The 23,688-nt window shown below is 37.4% G+C and overlaps 2 protein-coding genes across 3 annotated transcripts in view; both read right to left on the bottom strand.

Moving 5' to 3' along the window:
* The window catches only part of LOC127431101 (terminal uridylyltransferase 7-like), a 51,482-nt gene extending 38,788 nt beyond the window's left edge, over positions 1-12,694 (bottom strand). For both annotated transcript variants that reach the window (XM_051681363.1, XM_051681371.1), the window contains exons 1-9: positions 12,562-12,694; positions 8,670-8,997; positions 8,456-8,586; positions 7,353-7,463; positions 5,764-5,941; positions 5,591-5,679; positions 1,932-1,983; positions 1,318-1,387; positions 284-410 (exon numbers count right to left, since the gene is read on the bottom strand). In XM_051681363.1, the coding sequence (XP_051537323.1) occupies positions 284-410; positions 1,318-1,387; positions 1,932-1,983; positions 5,591-5,679; positions 5,764-5,941; positions 7,353-7,463; positions 8,456-8,586; positions 8,670-8,985 (1,074 nt within the window). In that variant the 5' untranslated portion in view covers positions 8,986-8,997; positions 12,562-12,694. The remainder of the gene's footprint in view (positions 1-283; positions 411-1,317; positions 1,388-1,931; positions 1,984-5,590; positions 5,680-5,763; positions 5,942-7,352; positions 7,464-8,455; positions 8,587-8,669; positions 8,998-12,561) is intronic.
* Positions 12,695-13,248: 554 nt separating this feature from the next.
* Positions 13,249-22,882, bottom strand: LOC127431148 (phosphoserine aminotransferase-like). The gene is made up of 9 exons (XM_051681430.1): positions 22,703-22,882; positions 21,651-21,711; positions 21,493-21,562; positions 21,190-21,395; positions 19,313-19,485; positions 18,507-18,676; positions 14,684-14,812; positions 13,984-14,121; positions 13,249-13,723 (listed from the first exon to the last, which is right to left on the bottom strand). Exons 1-9 carry the CDS (start codon positions 22,757-22,759, stop codon positions 13,621-13,623), a joined length of 1,107 nt encoding a protein of 368 aa, XP_051537390.1. The 5' UTR covers positions 22,760-22,882; the 3' UTR covers positions 13,249-13,620.
* Positions 22,883-23,688: the final 806 nt, after the last annotated feature.

The raw sequence follows: 23,688 nt of genomic DNA, 5'->3' as shown, positions 1-23,688 counted from the left end.
AAAAAACATATAAAAAGAGCATTTCATGACCCCTTTAAGCATTTGCTTGATAAGAAAAACAAAAAGACATGAAATAAAACTTTTGAGGGGAAAAAGCAATTTAACATGGGTGGTATTCAACTCGATATGCTATGAGTAGCATACATTTCTTTATTTCCAGACATTTCTGCAGCCCGAGCAACCTTTGTGCAAACGAGCTGACCAGAAAAGAGACACCTACTATTTAGTATTTATTTAAACCTACGTATAATAACACACATGGTGTAGTACAAATGAGTGTTACCTTGGCCCAGTATCTGAAGCATACAGTCAGAGGGATGAGATGTGGTTCTAGACTTGCCAGCTCAGCCAGATATGCTGTTGTCAGGCATGCACTTTCATTGCCTACACTGACTCTGCATATCAGACCACTTTGGAGAACAAAAAATACAGCAACAAAGTTTAAATTGACAAATGAGCATTCATAATAATATACAGTGCATTCAGAAAGTATTCAGACCCCTTCATTTTTTTCACATTTTATGTTGCAGTCTTATGCTAAAATGCTTTAAAAAAAATAAAAAATAAAAAAATGAAATTCACAGCAGCAGGGCTGGGGGACTGGTCAGGGCTGAATGCAGCAAAATACAGAGATATCCTTAATGAAAACATGGTCCAGAGCACTCAGGACCTCAGACTGGGCTGAAGGTTCACCTTTCAACAGGATAATGACCCTAAGCACAGAGCCAAGACAACGCAAGAGTGGCTTAGAGACAACTCTGTGAATGTCCTTGAGTGGCCCAACCAGAGCCCCGGACTTGAACCCAATCTAACATCTCTGGAGAGACCTGAAAATGGCTGTCCACTGACGGTCCCCATCAAACCTGACAGAGCTTGAGAGGATCTGCAGGGAAGAATGGCAGAAAATCCCCAAATCCAGGAGTGCAAAGCTTGTCACATCATACCCAAGAAGACTTGAGGCTGTAATCGCTGCCAAAGGTGCTTCAACTAAGTACTGAGTTAAGGGTCTGAATACTTATGTCAATGTGATATTTCATTTTATTGTTTTTAATAAAATTTGCAAATGTATAAAAATATCATTTTTTTGCTTTGTCATTATGGGGCATGGAGTGTAGATTGATGTGAAAATAAAGTATAAAAGTATTTTAGAATAAGGCTGCAACATAACAAAATGTGAAAAAAATGATGGTGTCTGAATACTTTCTGAATGCACTGTATAAAAGGCTTGTCAATATACAGTAATATGCTTAATGGATAGCTTATAAATTATAGGATTTGAATGGATATGAAATGAGTAATAGGAGAGGAAGCACACACCTTGATTTCTCTTTGCAAACAACAACAGGCATCCTCTTATGAATGTCTCCCTCCACACTGATGAACAGAGCTGTGGAATTACAACTAGTTAAAACTAGTAGAGGAAACTTTCCATTCTCTTGTGATAAATTAAATATTTTTTTAAGATACTTCAAAAATTATATATATATATATATATATATATATATATATATATATATATATATATATATATATATATATATATAAATAAAGATTATACCTTTCAATATACATATTTATAAATTCTACTTTTTTTAAATTACATTTTCAAAAAGATTCTATAGTAATGTATCCCTGAAACCATACCCCTCATGTTTGTACCATGGCCAAATAAAACACACAGGTCCTAATCATCTGTTCATTCATATACTTTAAAAATATCCTCACAAAATAAACACATAATAATCATAATTTAATTGAATTAAATAATAATAATAATAATAATAATAAATAATAAAATACATTTAAAAAAAAAAAAAAGTAGTCTGCACCAATTAAACAAAATATTTAATCAAAAAAAAAAAAAAAAAAAAATTTACCTGTAAAGTACCTGTAATTAAAAAAATAAAAATAAAAAATGAACAGTAACTTACCACTTTTAGAGAGATGCTCTTGAGCTAGGAGGAAAACATCAGGGTGCTGCAACTATTGAGAGATTTGGTTTTCTTTTTTACAAATCACCAAAATTCAGCAGCAAAAACAAATGATACATTTTAACTATGAATCAAACATTGACAAAAATGCAACATTTTTATTTGATGTTTGGGAAAGGCCAAATGCCAAAGACAAATGACTGTGTATCACAAGTTTGAGCCAACAACAGTCAAACTCCAGTGAGGCACAGATAACATGAGCCGCAACAATGAAAATACTTCCTTTATGTGATGCCTGTAATAGCTGGGGGAAAAAAGGTTCATGATAAATATACAGGTGCATCTCAATAAATTAGAATGTCGTGGAAAAGTTCATTTATTTCAGTAATTCAACTCAAATTGTGAAACTCGTGTATTAAATAAATTAAATGCACACAGACTGAAGTAGTTTAAGTCTTTGGTTCTTTTAATTGTGATGATTTTGGCTCATATTTAACAAAAACCCACCAATTCACTATCTCAAAAAATTAGAATATGGTGACATGCCAATCAGCTAATCAACTCAAAACACCTGCAAAGGTTTCCTGAGCCTTCAAAATGGTCTCTCAGTTTGGTTCACTAGGCAACACAATCATGGGGAAGACTGCTGATCTGACAGTTGTCCAGAAGACAATCATTGACACCCTTCACAAGGAGGGTAAGCCACAAACATTCATTGCCAAAGAAGCTGGCTGTGCACAGAGTGCTGTATCCAAGCATGTAAACAAAAAGTTGAGTGGAAGGAAAAAGTGTGGAAGAAAAAGATGCACAACCAACCGAGAGAACCGCAGCCTTATGAGGATTGTCAAGCAAAATCGATTCAAGAATTTGGGTGAACTTCACAAGGAACAGACTGAGGCTGGGGTCAAGGCATCAACCACACACAGACATGTCAAGGAATTTGGCTACAGTTGTCGTATTCCTCTTGTTAAGCCACTCCTGAACCACAGACAACATCAGAGGTGTCTTACCTGGGCTAAGGAGAAGAAAAACTGGACTGTTGCCCAGTGGTCCAAAGTCCTCTTTTCAGATGAGAGCAAGTTTTGTATTTCATTTGGAAACCAAGGTCCTAGAGTCTGGAGGAAGGGTGGAGAAGCTCATAGCCCAAGTTGCTTGAAGTCCAGTGTTAAGTTTCAACAGTCTATGATGATTTGGGGTGCAATGTCATCTGCTGGTGTTGGTCCATTGTGTTTTTTGAAAACCAAAGTCACTGCACCCGTTTACCAAGAAATTTTGGAGCACTTCATGCTTCCTTCTGCTGACCAGCTTTTTAAAGATGCTGATTTCATTTTCCAGCAGGATTTGTCACCTGCCCACACTGGCAAAAGCACCAAAAGTTGGTTAAATGACCATGGTGTTGGTGTGCTTGACTGGCCAGCAAACTCACCAGACCTGAACCCCATAGAGAATCTATGGGGTATTGTCAAGAGGAAAATGAGAAACAAGAGACCAAAAAATGCAGATGAGCTGAAGGCCACTGTCAAAGAAACCTGGGCTTCCATACCACCTCAGCAGCGCCACAAACTGATCACCTCCATGCCACGCCGAATTGAGGCAGTAATTAAAGCAAAAGGAGCCCCTACCAAGTATTGAGTACATATACAGTAAATGAACATACTTTCCAGAAGGCCAACAATTCACTAAAAATGTTTTTTTTATTGGTCTTATGATGTATTCTAATTTGTTGAGATAGTGAATTGGTGGGTTTTTGTTAAATGTGAGCAAAATCATCACAATTAAAAGAACCAAAGACTTAAACTACTTCAGTCTGTGTGCATTGAATTTATTTAATACACGAGTTTCACAATTTGAGTTGAATTACTGAAATAAATGAACTTTTCCATGACATTCTAATTTATTGAGATGCACCTGTAGTCTATTTACTGTGGCACTGTAGATTCTTGCTTGAATCATAAATGCAGGTGTTTTTATAAGGGGAGAAAATGGGAATGAACACAGTATTTTATGTACTGTCCCTACGATCTCTATATCAGTTTATAGTAATTGAATAAATATGCTGAGATTAATTATAATTAAGTAAAATAAAAAAGGTTGTAGAGCCGAGGAGGGCGGGGCCGGGCTGGAATGAGACACACCCGGTCCCAATCAGCCTGATGGGGCGCGCGAGGGATAAAGGCGGCCGGTGATGACAGTTCGAGAGAGAGAGAGAATTACAGACAGCTGTGCTGTGTTTTTAGTTGTGTGTTTGTGGTTGTGTTTTTGGTTAATAAATTATTATTTAAGTTGTCAAGCCGGTTCTCTGATGCGCCGTCGCGTGGCCCTCGATCACTACTCCACCCTCTCAGGCGGACTGCAGCCGCTCCTCCCCGGGCGGACCGGAGTCAGACCTCCGACCCCCAGCGGACAGAACGCCCCTCCGCTTTCCCGACGTCCCATGGGGACTCTCCTCCGCCCCTGGCAGCGGCCCTACCACTCCAGGCGGTCGGGGAGTCACTTCCCTCCTCCCCCTGCGGACGGCGGTCTTCTCTCGACCCCTCCGCGTTCCCGGGGGACGGCAGGGCACTCCTCCGCCCCCGGCAGCGGCTCCCTCGCTCCAGGCGGTCGGGGAGTCCCGTCCCCACTCGCCTCGCGGACGGCGGCCGTTCCCCGCGTCCGGGTGGTCGGGCTACTCCGTCCCCCGTCGGACGGCAGCGGCGCTCCCCTGGGTGGACGGCAGTGTCGAGGACCCTGCAACGGGAATCCCTCCTCCTTCCCGGGTTTCGCACCAGTGTAAGGGGGTTTAGAGGAAAGGAGGAGGCGAGAACTGGCTTGACAACTTAAATAATAATTTATTAACCAAAAACACAACCAAAAACACACAACTAAAAACACAGCACAGCTGTCTGTAATTCTCTCTCTCTCGAACTGTCGTCCCCGGCCGCCTTTATCCCTCGCGCGCCCCATCAGGCTGATTGGGACCGGGTGTGTCTCATTCTAGCCCGGCCCCGCCCTCCTCGGCTCTACAAAGGTCAATTAGAGGTAGGCCAATATATCGTTTTTAGAGATTAATCATGCCGATAGTTGCTTTTTGAAAGTATGGTTTATCACAAAAATCTATGCCGATAGTTGCTGAAAGTTTTTGTTTTTTATTCCTTCATGTTTCACTGTGGTCAGTGCTGAAGGAGGCTACAGACAGAACTGCTTTGTTCTACAGTATAACAGTGGCTTATAGAGGGGAAATAAAAACAATTAAGTGGAAATTTTCTGTATCTAAATCTTTCATTATCGACAATATTCATCCATATTTTTATGCTCACTTCAATGCATATTTGTTATTTTAATAAACGGTTATCTGCCTTTTCCACCACCTTAGCTATCGGTATCGGCAAATGTCACTATCGGTCGACATCAAATTTTAATCAGTCTTTCTTCACAACTGACACAATTAGGTCCAAAATAAAGAAACAACCATTAAAAGTGGATTGATTCATACACCCACGATCTGCCAATCATTGAGCTAATAATATTTTACATTATATTTGTCATTCTAAATGTAAAATTGTACACGTAAATATGTAAAAATCACTCATTTAAATAGGCCTGAAGTTATTTATATATACATAGATACATAAATATATACAAATAGATACATAGATACCCCATAAGCACGCTCTACTCACATGGGACGGAAACTTCACATCAATGTTTACATCAGAATCCTTGAAACCAAACTTGGTGCAAGAAGATCCATATAACCTGAACTGGCATTCTGCAAAATAAATAAAAACTATTGGAAGAACCACCCATTCAAGCATTCAAAAAGTTTTACATTTACTGCTTTGCTGTTACATACCTGGAAGGACAGGTCGAAGGACTTTCTCAATGAGAGTAAGAATATTCTGGCGTTGTTTCAGATCCTCATCACTGAAGCCAAATTTAGTAACAACACTCTCCATAGCAGAGCTGATAGAATTACATTGTGCTTTTCCAGGTGGTGGTATATTCAACAGCAGTGTCAACTTCTGCAGTTCCTGTATAGGGAGGACATATTTAAACAATTTAGAAAAGCAGAGCACTCTGCGGCAGGTAACTATCTCTTATCTTGACCAGAGTTTCCCAACCTTTTATTCTTGTATACCCTCACAGCCCCTCAATAATACTCAAGTACCTCTTCATCAACACGAACCAGAAATATGCTTCTTTGAACACATTACTGGACATCATTTTGCATCATCACCCACAACAACATATGAACGTGTACACATTACAGACACAATATTTTGGTTTGTTTAATCACAACTGATTAGTATTTTAATCTACACCGGTCAGCCACAACATTAAAACCACCTGCCTAATATTGTGTAGGTCACCCTTGTGCTGCCAAAACAGCGCCAACCTGCATCTCAGAATAGTATTCCGAGATGATATTCTTCTCACCACAATTGTACAGAGCGGTTATCTGAGTTACTGTAGACTTTGTCAGTTCGAACCAGTCTGGCCATTCTCTGTTGACCTCTCTCATCAACAAGGCATTTCCGTCCACAGAACTGCAGCTCACTCGATGTTTTTTTTGTTTTTGGCACCATTCGGAGTAAATTCTAGAGACTGTTGTGTGTGAAAATCCCAGGAGATCAGCAGTTACAGAAATACTCAAACCAGCCCGTCTGGCACTAACAATCATGCCATGGACGAAATCACTGAGATCACATTTTTTCCCCCATTCTGTTGGTTGATGTGAACATTAACTGAAGCTCCTGACCCATATCTGCATGATTTTATACACTGCACTGCTGCCACACGATTTGCTGATTAAATAATCACATAGACAGAAGATTATTGGTGTCAGACGGGTTGGTTTGAGTATTTCTCTAACTGCTGATCTCCTGGGATTTTCACACACAACAGTCTCTAGAATTTACTCCGAATGGTGCCAAAAACAAAAAACATCCAGTGAGCGGCAGCTCTGCGGATGGAAATGCCTTGTTGATGAGAGAGGTCAACAGAGAATGGCCAGACTGGTTCGAACTGACAATGTCTACGGTAACTCAGAAATCCGCTCTGTACAACTGTGATGAGAAGAATATCATCTCAGAATGCAATTCGCTCTTTTGGTGGGTGGTTTTAATGTTGTGGCTGATCGGTGTATTAGTAATTACATTTTAAAAGTAATTCAAATCTTTGATGGCCCAAATATTTTGTAAGTCGTAATTTCTGTTTTATAGGTTTCTCAGAGCAAAAACAAAATCTTTCCCTGGGGTATGCATACGACTGGTTGGCAAGTATGTCATTCAAAAAGAGAAGGTCTATTTTTGAGATGTTCATATTGACGTAGCCTTTTGACTTCATCAGACTTTAAACAACAGACTAACGAAAACATTTTTGACTTTTCTAATTTTTTAATTTGTGTTTTTATGTGTTATTTAGTCATGATTGGTTTCTCACCTTGGCTTTCCTTCTGTGGGATCTTTCTCTGATGTGGTTGAGAGCTGATGAGATGTCTTCAAAGCATATTTTACATTTATCACACTTAAACTTGAGACTGATGCTTGACTTCTAATCAGAATACATAAAAAGAAAAAAGTCTGAAAATGTCAACAAATATAGTAATTGTATTACCCTACCAGTCAAATGTGTGAACACACTCATTATTATTACTGTACCATTTAAAAAAAAAAATATATATATATAGTGAAGTCATCAGAACTATAAAATAACACAAAGTAGGGGATTGAGGAAGTATGGAAATTATACATATACTTTTCCTACACTATAAATATACGGCCCAAGTCATCCATTTCTGTTTTTTTAAATGTACAATTTTAGTTTTAAAAAGAAATTCATATGCAGCCACAATTTATATTACAAGCATTTAAGCATGATCCTTGAGATCAAAAGGGAAAAGATTATGAGATACAAATTCAGTCAAAGATGTCCAAACTTTTGACAGGTAAATTATGCATGTCAGTTATCACATGTTTTCATCTAAAAAGGACCAATGTCGACAAACTTGAATACAGAAAAGCAAGGTCTCCATAAGTTCCCTTTGACCAAGGAAACATAATTAATTAATTCAAGCGCAAGACATTACGGATATTCCCCATAGCCTCAGTTTTGTACTCAATAGTTTGAGTTAACACTTAAAATCTTAAGTCTATGGATATGTGATAAAAATAAGTTCAAGGAACATAGAAATTTGAGTTATGAGCCCAAAACTAGTAGGCGATTTTATCACACTAACATGCAAATTGTTTATGTCTGCTGGCTATACTTTTTAAACAGTGAGTATTTTAACATTTACAGATTTCACTTCCAAATTCCCCATTCACTTCCATTCTAAGTGCCTCACTGTAACCTTGATTAACATTGAAAAGAGGGACGGGTTGAAATACATTTTTGTGGTAATCAACATTATGCCACAAATGCTGTCAACTGAGCTTAACGTGTATTGAACTCGGAATATTCCTTTCAGCATGGCATGAATCTCTTTGCATTTTGCCCAGTTTGAGTTTTAAAATGTTTAACCGGTTAGTCCATAATTTCCTTACCTCTCTGTTCTGAACAAAACTGTCACAATCACTGCCATCTACTTCCAAACAGAGCTGTGAAACATCCCGTCTCGTGAGGCACCTTTCAATTGACACGATTCTGCTCCTCTCCCTCCAACTCTGCATGCTATCTGATAGATCGACAGACAGATTTTAGCTACGTTTTTAACATCACGATCTCCTCACATCGTCATACTTTCTCTATTTGTTTTACCAAGCATGTCTTGTTTCTGTCCATCTCGTGGTCGCTGTCTCCAGTTCTTGTGGTCGGCAGGTGAGCCCCTCTGACTTCGGTCTTTGTGAGACGGACTCTGTCTGAGGGCTTTTCCTTCAGGAGAGCTGTATGACAATGAGGCTTTAAATCTTCTTTTCCCATCACTGTCACAAGCTCGACCGTCGGATATAGGACTGTAGCTGTGCTCATATCTCACATTCTCTCGTCCGGACGGGCTCCTCCAGCTCTCTGCTTCATCCGCCTCCTTCTGCCTTCTGTATCGCGGAGAGAACTTCCTGTTTCCCTTGTCACTCATTTTCTTTGCTGTCTGGATTTATGGATGAAAAATTAGGTGATGCTGAGAACAAACAAAGTAGAACAAAAAGCTATACCTTGTTTACAATTCCCAGTTTACTTCAGTGTTAATCCAAATATTCCCATTATGGTCACTAAAATTAAATGTATTATAAACTATCTAAAGCAGTAGTTCTCAAAAGTGGTTTAAGTAGGGTTGCAGAAAGCAGGTAGAAAAATGCTAAATGCCAATAATAAAATGCAGATTACTACATAATCATGCATTCTTTGGAAAGCAAATGAATAGGTTTATCAATTTTTAGAAGATAAGAGAAAATTCTCTTTTTCTTTTGTGCTAATGTCAAAGACCACTGGCCCATTAATTAATACATTACTCCAGTGCAAAAATAATTTGGTAATATGGTTATTACCAGTGCTGAGTTGTAATGGATTGCATGTAATCTGATTACAAAAATCAAGTACTTGTATTTTAACATACTTGTAATTGGACTACAGTTACTCTTTATAGATTACATGATTACATATTAACAAGGCAATTGCAGTTAATTGTTAATAATTTATTGATCATTTTCATATCAATAACATCATTTTACCCCAAAGCGCAATAGTCTCACAGATGAACATTTTGAGCATGTGCTCCTTTTACGTTACAACAGTAAGATATGCACCTCAGCTAAGGAACAGGGTAGGGCTGCACCAGCTGTGCTTAAGTTCTCACGTAAATTGGGACGTAAAGTTCACACTAAGGGCATAGTAACTACTAGTTAGTTTGTAACTAAGTCAGTGCTTAATTTGGTTGCACCACCTATTCTTAAGGCAAGACTTAACTAGTAGGTCGTAAGCTCTCCATTAAAATAAGGCGTAGTCGCATAATATGACGTTTACCTGTATTGATCCAATAAGCAGCCCTGAAATTTGTACACAGAAGTCTTAAAAAGCTGTGAATTTCAGTTTGAACTTGTTCAAACCTTGTTTGCTCACGTAACTGTCAGCTGTAACAAATTATATCCCCATTGAAATACGATACGTAATAAAACACTTTTTATTAATGGTATAGCCTATGTAAATAACAATATTCAATAACTGTATCTAAAATGAATAAGGGACAATAAATATATAAATACTAATACAACAGGCTGGAAAAACAGACATTTATTCATTTTAATAACTATTTCGTATATGTTGAAACTTGACACCGGGCGGCGTACACAGGAAAGTGCACCGTTAGATCGGTTTCCTGCTGAAGAGGTACGTTTTTTACATAATGCTTTCTCTTGTAAATGTAAACGAGTGTAAATGTCAACATCATCATATGTCGAAAGGACTGATGCCTGTCAACCAAAACATGAGCTCATTTAAGTCATTAAATGAGTCTGCTTTTTTATTCCATCCGTTACTCCTGGTCGGAGGCTTCCGTAAATATTTAGTTTATACGTAGGGTTTCGTCCTACCTAAGTTTAATGGTGCAACGCTCACGTATTTAGTAGTGCATAAATTGTGACTCAGTGCCCATTTACGCCACAACTAGGCTAAATTGTAACTTACGTATAGCTGGTGCAGCCGGCCCCAGGTGATGGACTATTACTAAGAAGTAAGTGTTAAAAGTACGTTTGTCAGAGTTTTGATCTGTTTGCTTTGACCTCGTAATGTCATTGCTGTTGATTTCAGGTTCATTCATGTTTGTTCATATAATGTTTCACTGTTTTATGCACTTAAAATGAACTAGATGTTTTTTATATATATATATATATTATTTCGTACTACCTCAACAATGATGTGCTGCTCACACATTGAACTTAATTGCTTCAAAGGATCTAGTGGATGCCATCTATAAGGTACACCGCAGGGTTCACAATAGTTCAACAGCAAAATGAGAAGCAATATGGAACAAAGCCCATCGCTCCACTGTTGCTGCTGATGCAGTGGAGTCAACTGCATGAAACTTGACACAATTGTTCCTTGTGCGACTCAGTGAAACTCTTCTGTTTTAAAATATTCTGCTCTTTTAGAATATTCTTGCTGTTCAAATGATAATATCTTGCACCTCAGTTTTGGTATATGTGATGGACTATCAGTAAGCAGAAAGGGTTAAAAGTGTTTCAGTGTTTTTAGATGAAAGCTTTGACCTAGGTAACATCGTTGCTGTTGATTATATGGTCATTCGTTCCTTTTATGATCGTTTTATGTTGATTTTATGGTCATTAATGTTCGTAATGTTGCTATTGTTTTATGCACTTAAAATGAACTGTGTGAATGAATGTCTGTGTTTTGAATTATAAACTTTGGCCATGCACTGTCATTGCTGTTAGATTTAATGTTTATTTCATTCATGTAACGTTTAATGCACTTTTTAAAAATATCATAAGGAGCTCTTTTTAACGAGACTCTTTTTGTTAGTAATAAAGAAGGGAATACATTTTCTTCCTCTTTGTACATTTATGTTAAAATTATTATCCTACTCAAATGCACGTAACATAAAATAAAATAGAATTAGGTTGAAAGTAATCGGATTAGATTAACCCAAAATGTAAAATATGAGATTATGTTACTGATTGCATTTTTTGTCATGTAATTTACTGATTGCAATTCACAAGTAATCCACACAGCACTGGTTATTACTAATAAAGTATTTCACCCAGTATTTGATTCATCTGTTAGGCTGGTAGATCACACTTCTGCTGTTGTTTAAACATTTATAAAATTGTCAGTTTTGCATACTGTTGGGCCAAAGCATTTCTTGGACATATTTAGAAATTCCAACGTTTGATTAAAGGACATTTTTGTTGATATTTTGTACGGTTCACTATTTTGGGTCACCACTTGATGACCAATATAAAGTCTGGGTTCTGAGGAGATCCCATATTATTAATTGATATTAGCCTAATATGGGACCTCCTCAATCAGTGTAAAAAGCTTTCTTTTTTGATGACAGTGGTGACTAATACCAAGTTACCAAAGTTTTACTGTAACGATAATAACAGAAGCTATGGTCATGATGGCGCATTTTGAAAGAGTAATGATGCCAAATAACATGTTAATAATAGTTTAAAAAATAAAAAGCACAGAACATGACTCAACCATACGACTCACAGGCAGTATTTAAAGATGAAAAAGATTTTGTGCAAATGTGCTTTATGTCTTGTTTACCTCGGCGAAAAAAAAATTATATTGTATCATGTTTGATGTTGTCGTCTGAAAGCATCATCAAATCGTGAAGTAATAAATGAGTAGTTTCTATGTAACAATTTAACTGCCGAGGACAAAGAGCAACTTGTGAGAAGTACTAGGAGGAGGACACTTCATGAGTCCAACTAACAGAAAAACAAGAACAGTCCGTTTAATAATGAGAAGCCGCACTCATCAACTACGCATTAATATTAATCTTGCCTTCCAAATGAGATCATCTTTGATTTCCGCAATCTTCCCAGCAAACATACATGCAGGTGTTTGATCAACATTCACCAGCCTTATCCTGATCAATCATTTCATATTTCAAACATCATTTTAAATAACAGATGCATAAATGTGAATGTAGTTCTTAATTACACATAAATTAAGTATGAATTTAACATCTTACTTTTTTAAGGGCATGTCCTGACAGCTGACATTATTATCGCTGTTGCCTTCTCAAATGTTGTGTAATTGTTGGGTCTTTCCACTTCCTGTTCTTTCATGCCGTCAAAATAAAAGTCATTTCCTGCTTGCCATCTGAAACTCAGTGCTTCACAATAAAGACAGTACTTTACAAAAATATGTTCATTTTACAATTATCCACAAATACAAAGGCCACACACATAATATTATTTCATTTACTTCCAAAATGAACTTTAATTTAGCACTTGCTGACACACATAAACAAATCGGTCACTTGGGTGTAGATAACGTATAGACCCACCCTTACAAAAATACTGTGGTGATACCATGGTAAAGAAATGGTAATGGTAATACCACTGAATAATATATACGTAGTACTGAAAAGGCATACAGATTAAACTACAGGATTCCATTTACTGAACCCATAGCATACCAATGTAAAGTGTGTCGTTTTGGAAACAATTGAGATCTCAGTAACACCACTCATCATGGGATCTTGGTATACTCCGACATTTACATATTATATTTAGTAGACATTTATCTTTAGTAGACACGCTTTTATCCAACTTGACTTACAAATGAGGAACATAGCAAGTAATCTGTCATACAAAAGTCAACAATAGCTGCAGTTTGGCACTACCAAGTATGGAAGCTAGCGTAGAAGAAAAGAGGCATTTTAGTAGTGTTTTATTTTATTTTGCTTGTATCACAGCATTCTGTCTATTCATTCACTAATAACATATACACATTTTCAACAGTAAAACATGGAATGTTTTAGAATTACAATGTTTACACGCATTAAGGCACACTAGATTTAGAATAAAAGGCTCAGTTGTGTGAAAAAAAGTCACAACGCAACAATGACAACAATTTGTAATTCGAATGGAAGAGTAAAGGATAAGATTTCCTATTATATTTAGTTCCACTGCTACAACTTGTTGCAATAATTGCCAGATAGCTGTTAGTATCATTTTAGCCTAATGATGTCACAATTGAGAACCCTTCTAAGTAAAAACTACTACAAGCTTAAACAACCTTCAGGCTATTGATGATCCCTTAGGAATTCTTCCATATATGTGGCGAGAGCCTTCGCATCTCCAACAGTCACAGCATTGTACAAGGAAACTCGGATACCACCCACAGACCTGCAAAATAATGATAATAATAATAATAATAAAATAAATCATTACCATAAAAAGACATAAATGGTAACATTACACTAGATGCAACACTTCCTTATCTGTTTATGGATAAATTAAGGGTAATCGGGGGTTATTCTTTGTAGTTTGTGCAATATTTTAAGTCACCAAAAATTTTAATCTCTTACTATCATATCAGGCATTAACTTTAAAATATATACCTAGAAGCATAAATTACAGAAACACTTATGTAATATTTTTTACACCTGTGTCCTTTCAGTGAGATCATTCCAAGTTTTGAGGCACCATCCAGAAATAACTTTTCAAGGCTTTCATCTCCTTCCTTCTTTCTGATGCGGAAGGGAATGTTCATACGGCTTCGACACGCCTCATCAACAAGGCATCTGAAATCAATAAAGTCAACGAAGGGGGTGTAAAACGGTGTAAAAATGTCATTTTGACAAAAACAATCAAAGTGATTGTGAAAACTTTACAACCAGACAAGAGATTAAAATAAAGGTTATCTTCTATAATGGTAAGATATGAAATCAGGGGATTATAATATATGCAAAAGCATCATTTGTTTATTTTTATTTCAACTAAATTCTCATTATTCTAATGATTTTTATTATTAAATAATGATACAGATACTTAAAATCTTTAAATGTTAGCTTTGAGGTCATCAGTAAGCTGGTATACTGCTAAAATTATTTTAATAATTTTGTCTACTAAAATGATCTCTAGAATGAGAATGTCCCTCCACCTTATCCCACAACGTAGCAAATCATGATTCATGGCTGTGACGTAAAATGAAGACTATTGGCTATATAAAAAAAAAGGGGGAAAGTTCTTCAATGTTCCTTCCAAACTTCCTGTTTCAATAGAAATCACAGGAAAGAAAACTGGCCTTAAAAATGTCCAAAACTGGGCTTTAACATGTTATGATATTCAAATAATCTCACTGACGAGTAGAATCCATTGGAGCTGTTGATGATGTCATAGATCATGTCAGATTTCTGTTTGCTTAGTAGTTCCATGGCATTTGCCCCTCCATTGTTCCTAATCCACTCCAGTACCAAACCCATGATGTAAATACTGTAACAAACATAAACATGTGGTTAGCTTTTACTACATATTGATATAAATTTTTATATTTTGATGTCAAGGAGTCTGTTCAATTCAATGCATTGAAAACAAGTCCACACTTATTTAGAAATAGGTCTATATAATAATTAAAAAAAGGTTATAAAATGTTTTAAAAAGCAAGTATATCATGTACAGATTTTCCACGACTTTCTCACATCCCTGTTATATCTTTATCTTCATTAAAAACATTTTTACAGTAATAAGCCTAAAACCTCACAAACAGTGCTACAAACATTGTTATGCACAGCATGAAGTGGCTTATGCTTGTATAACATTTCTTTTGCTACAGCTTTCTAAAAAGAAACTGGTTTTTAATAAGATACATTTGTGCGTAATAATCACAATAATAACCGTTGTGCCAAGTAATATGGTTAATTTACTATAGGCTGTTTATGGTTGCCTGTAGCAACATTTTTATATTAATAATGATTAATATTACTGGCTATTTCTTGAACAAGCATTAAAATTTCAAAATTAAATGCCGGTAAGCATTTGTAATTACCTAGTCACAGTAACGCAGAATTGACAATTTACATACATTTCCACAATATACAGGTACCACATACAGACCAGTTAAATAAAAATACACAGTATCAATACACCAGTATCACTTCAAGCTACTTTGAAACTGTAGCTTCCAAAGCTACAAGCTAATCATAACAAAGTACAGTTAAGTTACTCTTTTAAAAAAGTAGTTAGCTAGACTACAAGCTACTAAAAAAGTAGCTAACTATTTTGAAGCTATGTAAAGAACAAAAGACTTCTAGACATATACCAATTGGATGATTTTATTTAATTCTGCATTCAGTTCTGATTGCATGAGTCAATAATATTACTTGATAGTTATATATTTAATTAGGGTGACATTCCCATAAGACAATTAACAATGGTTTTACAGTAGTGTAGTATTAACTACAGTCATGGTTACAAATATTACTATAGTAAATGTCTCTGTAACAGCTGTAACATTGGTTCCCTGAAAGGAGGGAACGAGACACTGCATCAGTAGCTGACATTATGGGATCTCCTCCCAGGAGTGACGATCTCTGAAGCCCACATGGAGTCATGCCAGTCTCACTGGTGGATGCTGCTTGACGCTCTACCCCACATGTTTGCATCATCGCTAGTAAATAAACTGGAGCACAGCACCATTTCATCAGGATTGTTTGATTGAAGGTAGTAGGAGCCATCTCTCGTCTCTTAACAGTGAGAAATCTGTACTGCGGCATGTGTACGCAGCATCTTGTTCCCTCTTTTTAGGGAACGAAGGTTACAGTCTTAACCGAGACGTTTCCTTTTTTAAGTTGGTCACGTCGACGCTGCGCCAGTAGCTGACACTGTGGGAATTGTATACCACAACGCCGACACGCCCTTAGCCCAAGCCCATGAGGAGGCCATGCTCCTGCTGGTATGGAGCTTTAACACCCATGGGGCACTCTATGCCTTAAAAGTCATAAGCGAGCACAATGACATCAAAATCCCAGATAGAAAATCTTTGCTTAGAGACGGACAAACATTTTGAAAGGCTTTCAAGGCAGACAAAGAGCTGAACTGATTTGTTGTTCGCTCAATACACACGCATAATGCCCTAAAATCGAAACATTTTGTAAATGTGCGGGGAGCCAAGTACAAACCGAAGGGTAGGCCCCCTAGAAGTAAGACTTTCTGAGCACTGCACACAAGCACTGAACACAAGAATGCTCTCCTTTTTTTTGCAAAAAGACCCTGACAGAACGGGGTTGAAATGAGGTGGTCGGCTCATGAACTGAATCACGCAGCCATGCTCAATTGTGCTCAGTACCCAGCTGGAGACTCCCAGAAGGCTATGCCACACATCCACATGACGGGCTAATGGGTACAATAGCTCCCCTGTGACATATCTTATTTTGTTAGAGCGGTTTTGGGCCCTGTGACAAAACATTTGGCATACTACCAACAACAGCACAAACAATTACAGAACTGGAAACATGTTATCGATCCTGGCATGCAGCATTGGGGAGAGTGAGAGAGTAGTCTCGGGGACATCAGGTACGCTAGCCCCGCCCAGAAGGAGATTTCACGCTGGAATGATAACCAGAACACCACAATTTTGCAGCTTGGCCATGGCTGCTGAGGCCGAGGGAAGGCGAAAATAAGGAGAACCAGAGACTCAGGAGCGCTTTGCGGGCCACTGAGTGAGCGTGAGCGAACCAGCTGCGCTACAACACCACCTTGCCTCAGCAAGATGTGGTTGTGTGCAACCAAATTCTTCTTGGCTGATTAGAATTTCTCGGTGAAGCATTGGGGTCACCAAAGAGTCCCTGCTGTGACACCACAGCTACGAACAGAAAGACCTTGTCCTTGTCACATATCTCTGAAACGTTCAACTAAAGATGATGATCAAAGTACACCAGACTTCCCATAGATCTGTCGATAGCCTAGGCAGTAATCTTGGTAGACCGTAGTGCCAGGTCTGTGGTGCAGCGCAGCTCCTTGAAGGACTCAGGGTCCGGGTCCCTTTTGTCCATGTCGCACAGACTTGGTAAAAACAGTTAATCTAGTTGAGAACACCACCTGAGTAATAACCTCCATCAACTCTGCATCGTAAACCTTGCTTGCTCGGTTTTCGGCCCACTGAATGAGATCATACCATGTGCACCAATGGTGGGCTGAAGATCGCCACAGGTGAACCAAATAGAGGAAGCCAACTGAAATAGGAGAGGAAATAATCCTCAAAATGTCTCCACTCTAAATCCTGTCCTTGCTTACCTTCCTCATGAGATCCTTTGGGAGCCGACATTGGGGACTGGCTTTCAGAAAGAAAACGAGACGAGAGCGAAGCATCTTGAGTTCCATGTGCTCATAGTGAATGCAGTCAGTCTCAATGACCACAGCATCACATGTGCTTGACCCAGGCAGACAATGCAGAACTTGTGCCCATCCGAAAGAGGGATATATTGCTCACACGGAGGGAAAAATGTGTGAAATGCCATCTCTATGAAGACGTTTAACAAAAGGCTATTTTAGTTTAATTTCACTGAAAGCAATACACAATGCAACACAATGTAATCAATATCATACACAGAAGTGTAAAGGATACGCTGATCGTTGGAAGCACAACAAGGAGAAGAAAATAATCCACTCACTGTTCAGGTGTGCCAGCTCAGACGACAAAGCGAAGAATCAGGCTTAGTAGAGCACAAGAGATTACGAACCCTGAAGAGAAAAATTCAAACAAAATGGCACTGCACTCCGGTATATATGCTCGGGATGATGAGCGCACGGGGGGCTGAGCGTCAAGAACCATCTGCCAATAAGACTGGCATGATTTCATGTGGGCTTCAGAAATCATCACTCCTGGGAGGAGTTCGTATAGAGGCTCAGGTGAATCAGTGAATCATTTATGTGAACTAGTTCATTTACATGAACCGTCGAAAGAATCGGCTCACTAAATATAAGTTGGAGTTCCTAAAACTAAATATAAAAGTTGTCATTTATTTTAACCGGTTCATTTACACGAATTGTCCAAAAGAACCAATTCACTTAACAGATTTGGTTTTTCAGCTCTACATGAGTGAGACAATATGGTTAAGTTAGTGGCATCACTACTATAACTATTCCCCAATACTGAGATACACATTTTGATAAACAAAGAAATAAATACCTGAAGCATGGTGGAGTGTTGTAGAGTGAGTTATTGCCGGCCTGTACCTGGTAGTCCAGTGTTATTGGGCATTCCTTCAAAGCTTTGCCCAACAAATCCTCTCTTACAATCACAACTGTCACACCAGCACAACCAACATTCTTCTGTGCACCAGCAAAAATCAAACCAAACTGTGGAAATGGACAAAAGCACAACCTTAAAATCAGCCAATTATGATAAATCATTTTCAGAACATTCTGAGATCCCTGTAACAGTATCATTTTTCTTTTTATTAGCAAGTTTTTCTTTTAATTATTTAGTTTTCTGTTATAGGGGAAATATCAGATATTTTTATAATTTATTTTTAAACTGCTAAGATCTTACTAAGATGATCAGAGACCTTATTAAAAATAAACTTCAGCTACTCGTTTGTAATGGGATCCTTAAGAAGGATATGCAGTGTGGCAGGTGCTGCACACAGCCAGGAACAGCTCAATGTTCACAAACTTTCCCTCATTTTACTTTTATTGTTAGTTTATCTGGTATTTAGGAATAGTAACATCTATTCTGCTTTTTCCCTTTTACCTCACAATGACTCAAGCTTCTGAATAGGTATTTATATGTGTGACGGCAGAAAGTTGGGAAAGGTCAGAACGAGCAGTTTAGTTTCAAATAAAAATGTACAGTATAATTTTTTCATAGTACAATGAACTCTAAAAAGATCAAGGAAATGAATTCCTCATGATATGACCCCTTTAAATTACTACTTTTATGATAAAGATACTGAAATACAAAAATTAAATGTTAACTAGAGAACTTTCACCGACCTTTGAGACATCTACTGGTCGTGAGAGGAAGTTGGATGACATATCACAAACGAGAACCACTCCTTTAGTTTCAGGGATGAAGTTAAACTCAACACCATGCACAGTTTCATTGCAGCAGTAGTAGAAGTATGATGCTGAAGGATTCAATGACCAAGTGCCACTGTCGGGAATCTCTGAGAAAAGGTTTGGATTAACAGTCATGGGAGGATAAGAGCTGTGTCATCAGATTGATGGATTTGGATACAATGACTACATTTACACGGACACCAGATAGCCGCTTATTGCGATACAGCGGTTTATTGCGAGAAAGAGGCATTCCCGTTTACATGAACTGTGTAAGCGGCGTACTCATTACTCCCGTATACATGTGGCTCGATCAGTAATCAGCTTTCTCCAAAGCAATGTAATTTCCCCACAAAGCTTGAGTAAATAACAAAAATGGCATCTGAGGAAGACTTTGCTATATTATTCTCTGTTGCTTCGCTTTATTTCCAGATATTCCAGAGTTGTTGCTGTGTTTGTTTTCTTAACTTTCCATCACAACCTGCAGCGGAATTGCGCTGCAATAGTGGGGTTTCCCTCTTATGTAAAACTCTGGGATTCCCCCAATGTACTTGTGCGCATATACGCGAATGTGAGGGCCAGTCGATATTTTACATTGGTGTGTCTAAATGGGTATAGTTTATAGTGTATTTGCTTTTCCCACTGTGCTCCAAGAAATGTTGAATTTTTTCCCATGTGTTGTTGGGCTCTATCCTATGACGTTATCCGGTCTGTTCACGCACATGCGCACTCCTCAAAAACCTGTAAGAATGCCGCTTATTTATTTACGTGGCCACATAAAACACAATCTTTGGGAGAAACCCAGGTGTGTTAAACTACTTTCTCTTAATCCCTTTAAAGGCGTAAGGAAATCATCATTCTTGTTTACATGACGTTACAGAATGCTGCTTTCTGCAAAACCCCCAGAGTAAACTGTTTTCTTAAGTGCATGTAAATGTGGTCAATGTCAAATGTACATAGCAAATACAGATTTTCCAAGACTGAGGGTTTAAATAACAGCAATTTACTAATGAAAGAATAAAGAAAGAATAAAGACCTTCAACAACACAACATATTGTATTACAATGAAAAGATACTTTTTTCACTCTATATTTAATGGCTGATGCCTACATCTAGAGAGCAGGGTGGCCGATGGCCGATATAAAGCCAATATATAATAACATTTAATGACAGGAAATAAGATGTACTGAAATTTAAACTAATTTGACACTTATTTTACACAATATTTAGTCAAAATTCACAAAAATTATTTTTCAAAAGAACATGCACTCTCATTTCAATAGCAAAATATTAGTGAAAAAAACCGCCAAATATCATCCGATTATCATCAGTTTATCACAAATATCAAAACTTTCCTACAATGCAAATTTTTCTTGTTTATGCTTAGAAATCAGAATCAGTTCAGACCGGTATGAAAAAACTGATCAGTCAGACTACTGTATGAAAGCACAGTTAACAAAAACTCAAATTGTTGTAATAAGATTATTTCCTATAGATCATAGACTGCATAAAATGGTGACAAATACAATTTTAGTTCATTTTTAGTTTATTAAAAGTACACAAGCATAAAGATTACCTCAAAGCTAATAGACATGATGTAAAAGCCAAAATACTTCAGTTTTAATTTCATGGGATCTTTAAAACTATTATTTACTTTAAAGAAATGTCAACTCATTTTCTGTATCCATATCCTGTATTCTTATAAGTGTAAAGCTCTTTCAATTCAGTTAAAAGTGTATTTTCTTTTTCAGGTTATCATCTAATATCAGTAAAGGCACCTCTCAGTCATTAAAAAAAAAATGTTGATGACTCACTGGTGTAACTATCCAGTTTTGGATGGATCACATTCACTTTTCCATACTTCTCTGCCTCTTTGGCTGCCTTTGCAGACCAAGCACCCGTCACCAGATAATCAGCACACCTGTCCTCATTCAGGCCAATCAGATTTAGAGGAACTGCGCTGAACTGTCCCGAGCCACCACCTTGCAAGAACAGTATCTTATAGTTTTCAGGTACATTCCTGTACAAAGTGAACAGATATAAGAAATATGCAAGCAAAAAAACATATGTCCATTGGCCTTTAAGAAAGGTCTGTTTCATGAAACTTGAATACTCACAAAAGTTCACGCAGAAGACTTTCAGCAGTGTTCAAAATCTTGGTGAAATCGGACGATCTGTGGCTCATCTCTGGATAAGACGTGAAAAAGAAATGATTACCTCCCAAAATCTTGGGATTTCCCATACCCAATTTATATTTCAAAATGCAGATCCTTACCAAGAATGCTTATTCCAGTGCCACTGTAATCCAGCAGCTCTTTTTGTGCTTGGAATAAAACCTAAGAATGAAACATGTACATTAATGCTTGAGTGAAATACAACTTCAAACCTCCGAACATGACAGCCATTGTTCAGAAATCCAAACAGCAAGATAAAAGGATGGACATGCTTTTGGACAAGTCGTATGATCAGTTTAATAAGAAATGAAGCCCGTGTAATCATTAACATTATTAAATGGCATTATTAATTTACAACAGGACACATCAATGAAAAAATGAAATCTGACACTGAACTTGAAACTAAAGCCCAAATGGATTAAGTAATGTTAGACAACACACCAAATCACATGAGAGAAAAGAGATCAGTTGGGTTTTTTTGGTTATCTAATGAGAAATGGCAAGCAACTGATTACTGGATAGATCAAATAAAGCATAAAAAAACATATCCATATACTCGCATATCTGGATGTGTAACAACTATCAAAACAAATCACGACCTGTCAAACCTTCTGGTTATGCTGTATCTGGTTCTCACACAATTGCTGGCAAGTTTTGAACTGTTGGAAAGTCATGCAATAAGCAGAAACACTGAATGAACATGTTGGAATTTCATGCACAATGCAAAATGAGCCATTTTAATGCACATGGCATGCATGGTTTAACTAAATAAAAACAATGAAATCTTTGAACGCAGAAGGTGCAAGCCATCATCCATTTATCAGTAGCATTTTTACTAACACTTTGGATATATAAAGCCTTTGCACTCTTCAGGCATTGGGGGGAAGACATGTGAATACCAAGTTGTGGCTGATGCAACATCACACATACAAAATCACACATCTCTGGAGACCAGCGAAACTCGGTATTCCCTCGGATTTGCTGTTGTTTTACAGCCTGCATCCCAAATAATAAACATATTTAGCAAATTATATTGGCACAAAATACGCAAACGCGTTGACGCGTAAATAAAACTATATTATCAAATATCGTTAACTTTACCGTGAATAAAATCGCAACTGTAAAGTTCAACCAATTTTGGAGAAGCACTTACCGACTCTGGAAGTTTCGCCGGTCCCGCTCCAAAATTAATAGTCTGTTTCTTATCCATGTTTGAAATGATATTGTTGCCTACGATGTCTATACGTAATAAACTTTTCTGACGTTCCTTCTCTTGACCTATTTTCCTGTATCTGATCGGATCCGCAGAGCGGCACTATTATTCTATCCCTTTACACATGATGACACCTAACGTTCAACTTTTCTGCTTGTTTTGATTGGCTCTCGGTTTCCAGAACGTCTACTTTTGGTTGTTTGATTGGATACTAGCAGAACCTTCTACATAGAGGAGCCTACAAGCTTAGCTTTAAATTATTTTGGAGAAATAAAAATAGAAGCAAACGAGGCAACTCCAAAAAAATATTTTGGAAGAATTTGTTGAGAAATATTTGAGTTCTTATTTAAGGGTATTTGACAAATAAGGTAATTGTAAATAATAAGGTACAGTAATTGAAAACGTGTTCATCATAGAAGATTCCAGTAAAAAAGTAAAACATTTTGTTAATTGCATTTGTAATGTATATTTTTGAATAATTTAACAGATCTGGACAAAAAAAAAAAAAAAAAAAAAAAAACACGTGATATCAAACTCATACCACATTTCCTCAAAAGTAAAGAAAAAAAAACATGTTAGTTATTTTGAATAACTTTCAACTCTAACACAACTTTGAATCATTTAGCTTCATTTGAATATACATTTTGTTATGTTTAACTTTGTTATTTCTGTGCAATACGGTTCTATTCATTAACATTAGTAAATGCAATCCTATATATACACCGATCAGCCACAACATTAAAACCACCTGCCTAACATTGTGTAGGTCACCCTCGTGCTGCCAAAACAGCGCCAACCTGCATCTCAGAATAGGATCTGGCACCAACAATCATGCCATGGTCCAAATCACTGAGATCACATTTTTTCCCCATTCTGATGATTGATGTGAACATTAACTGAAGCTCCTGACCCGTATCTGCATGATT

This window comes from Myxocyprinus asiaticus, chromosome 3 (assembly GCF_019703515.2).
Source record: "Myxocyprinus asiaticus isolate MX2 ecotype Aquarium Trade chromosome 3, UBuf_Myxa_2, whole genome shotgun sequence".
Classification (NCBI taxonomy): Eukaryota; Metazoa; Chordata; class Actinopteri; order Cypriniformes; family Catostomidae; genus Myxocyprinus; species Myxocyprinus asiaticus.
Note: the sequence above shows the minus strand (reverse complement) of the source record. Positions and strands in the feature narration are given on the sequence as shown.

Coding starts and splice junctions, on each gene's coding strand:
- LOC127431148 (XM_051681430.1), bottom strand. CDS start 22,759: ATGGATAAGAAACAGACTATTAATTTTGGAGCGGGACCGGCGAAACTT. Junction 18,677..19,312: donor GACCAGTAGATGTCTCAAAG/GTCGGTGAAAGT, acceptor CCATTTCCACAG/TTTGGTTTGATTTTTGCTGG. Junction 14,122..14,683: donor AGCTCCAATGGATTCTACTC/GTCAGTGAGATT, acceptor TATTGATTTCAG/ATGCCTTGTTGATGAGGCGT.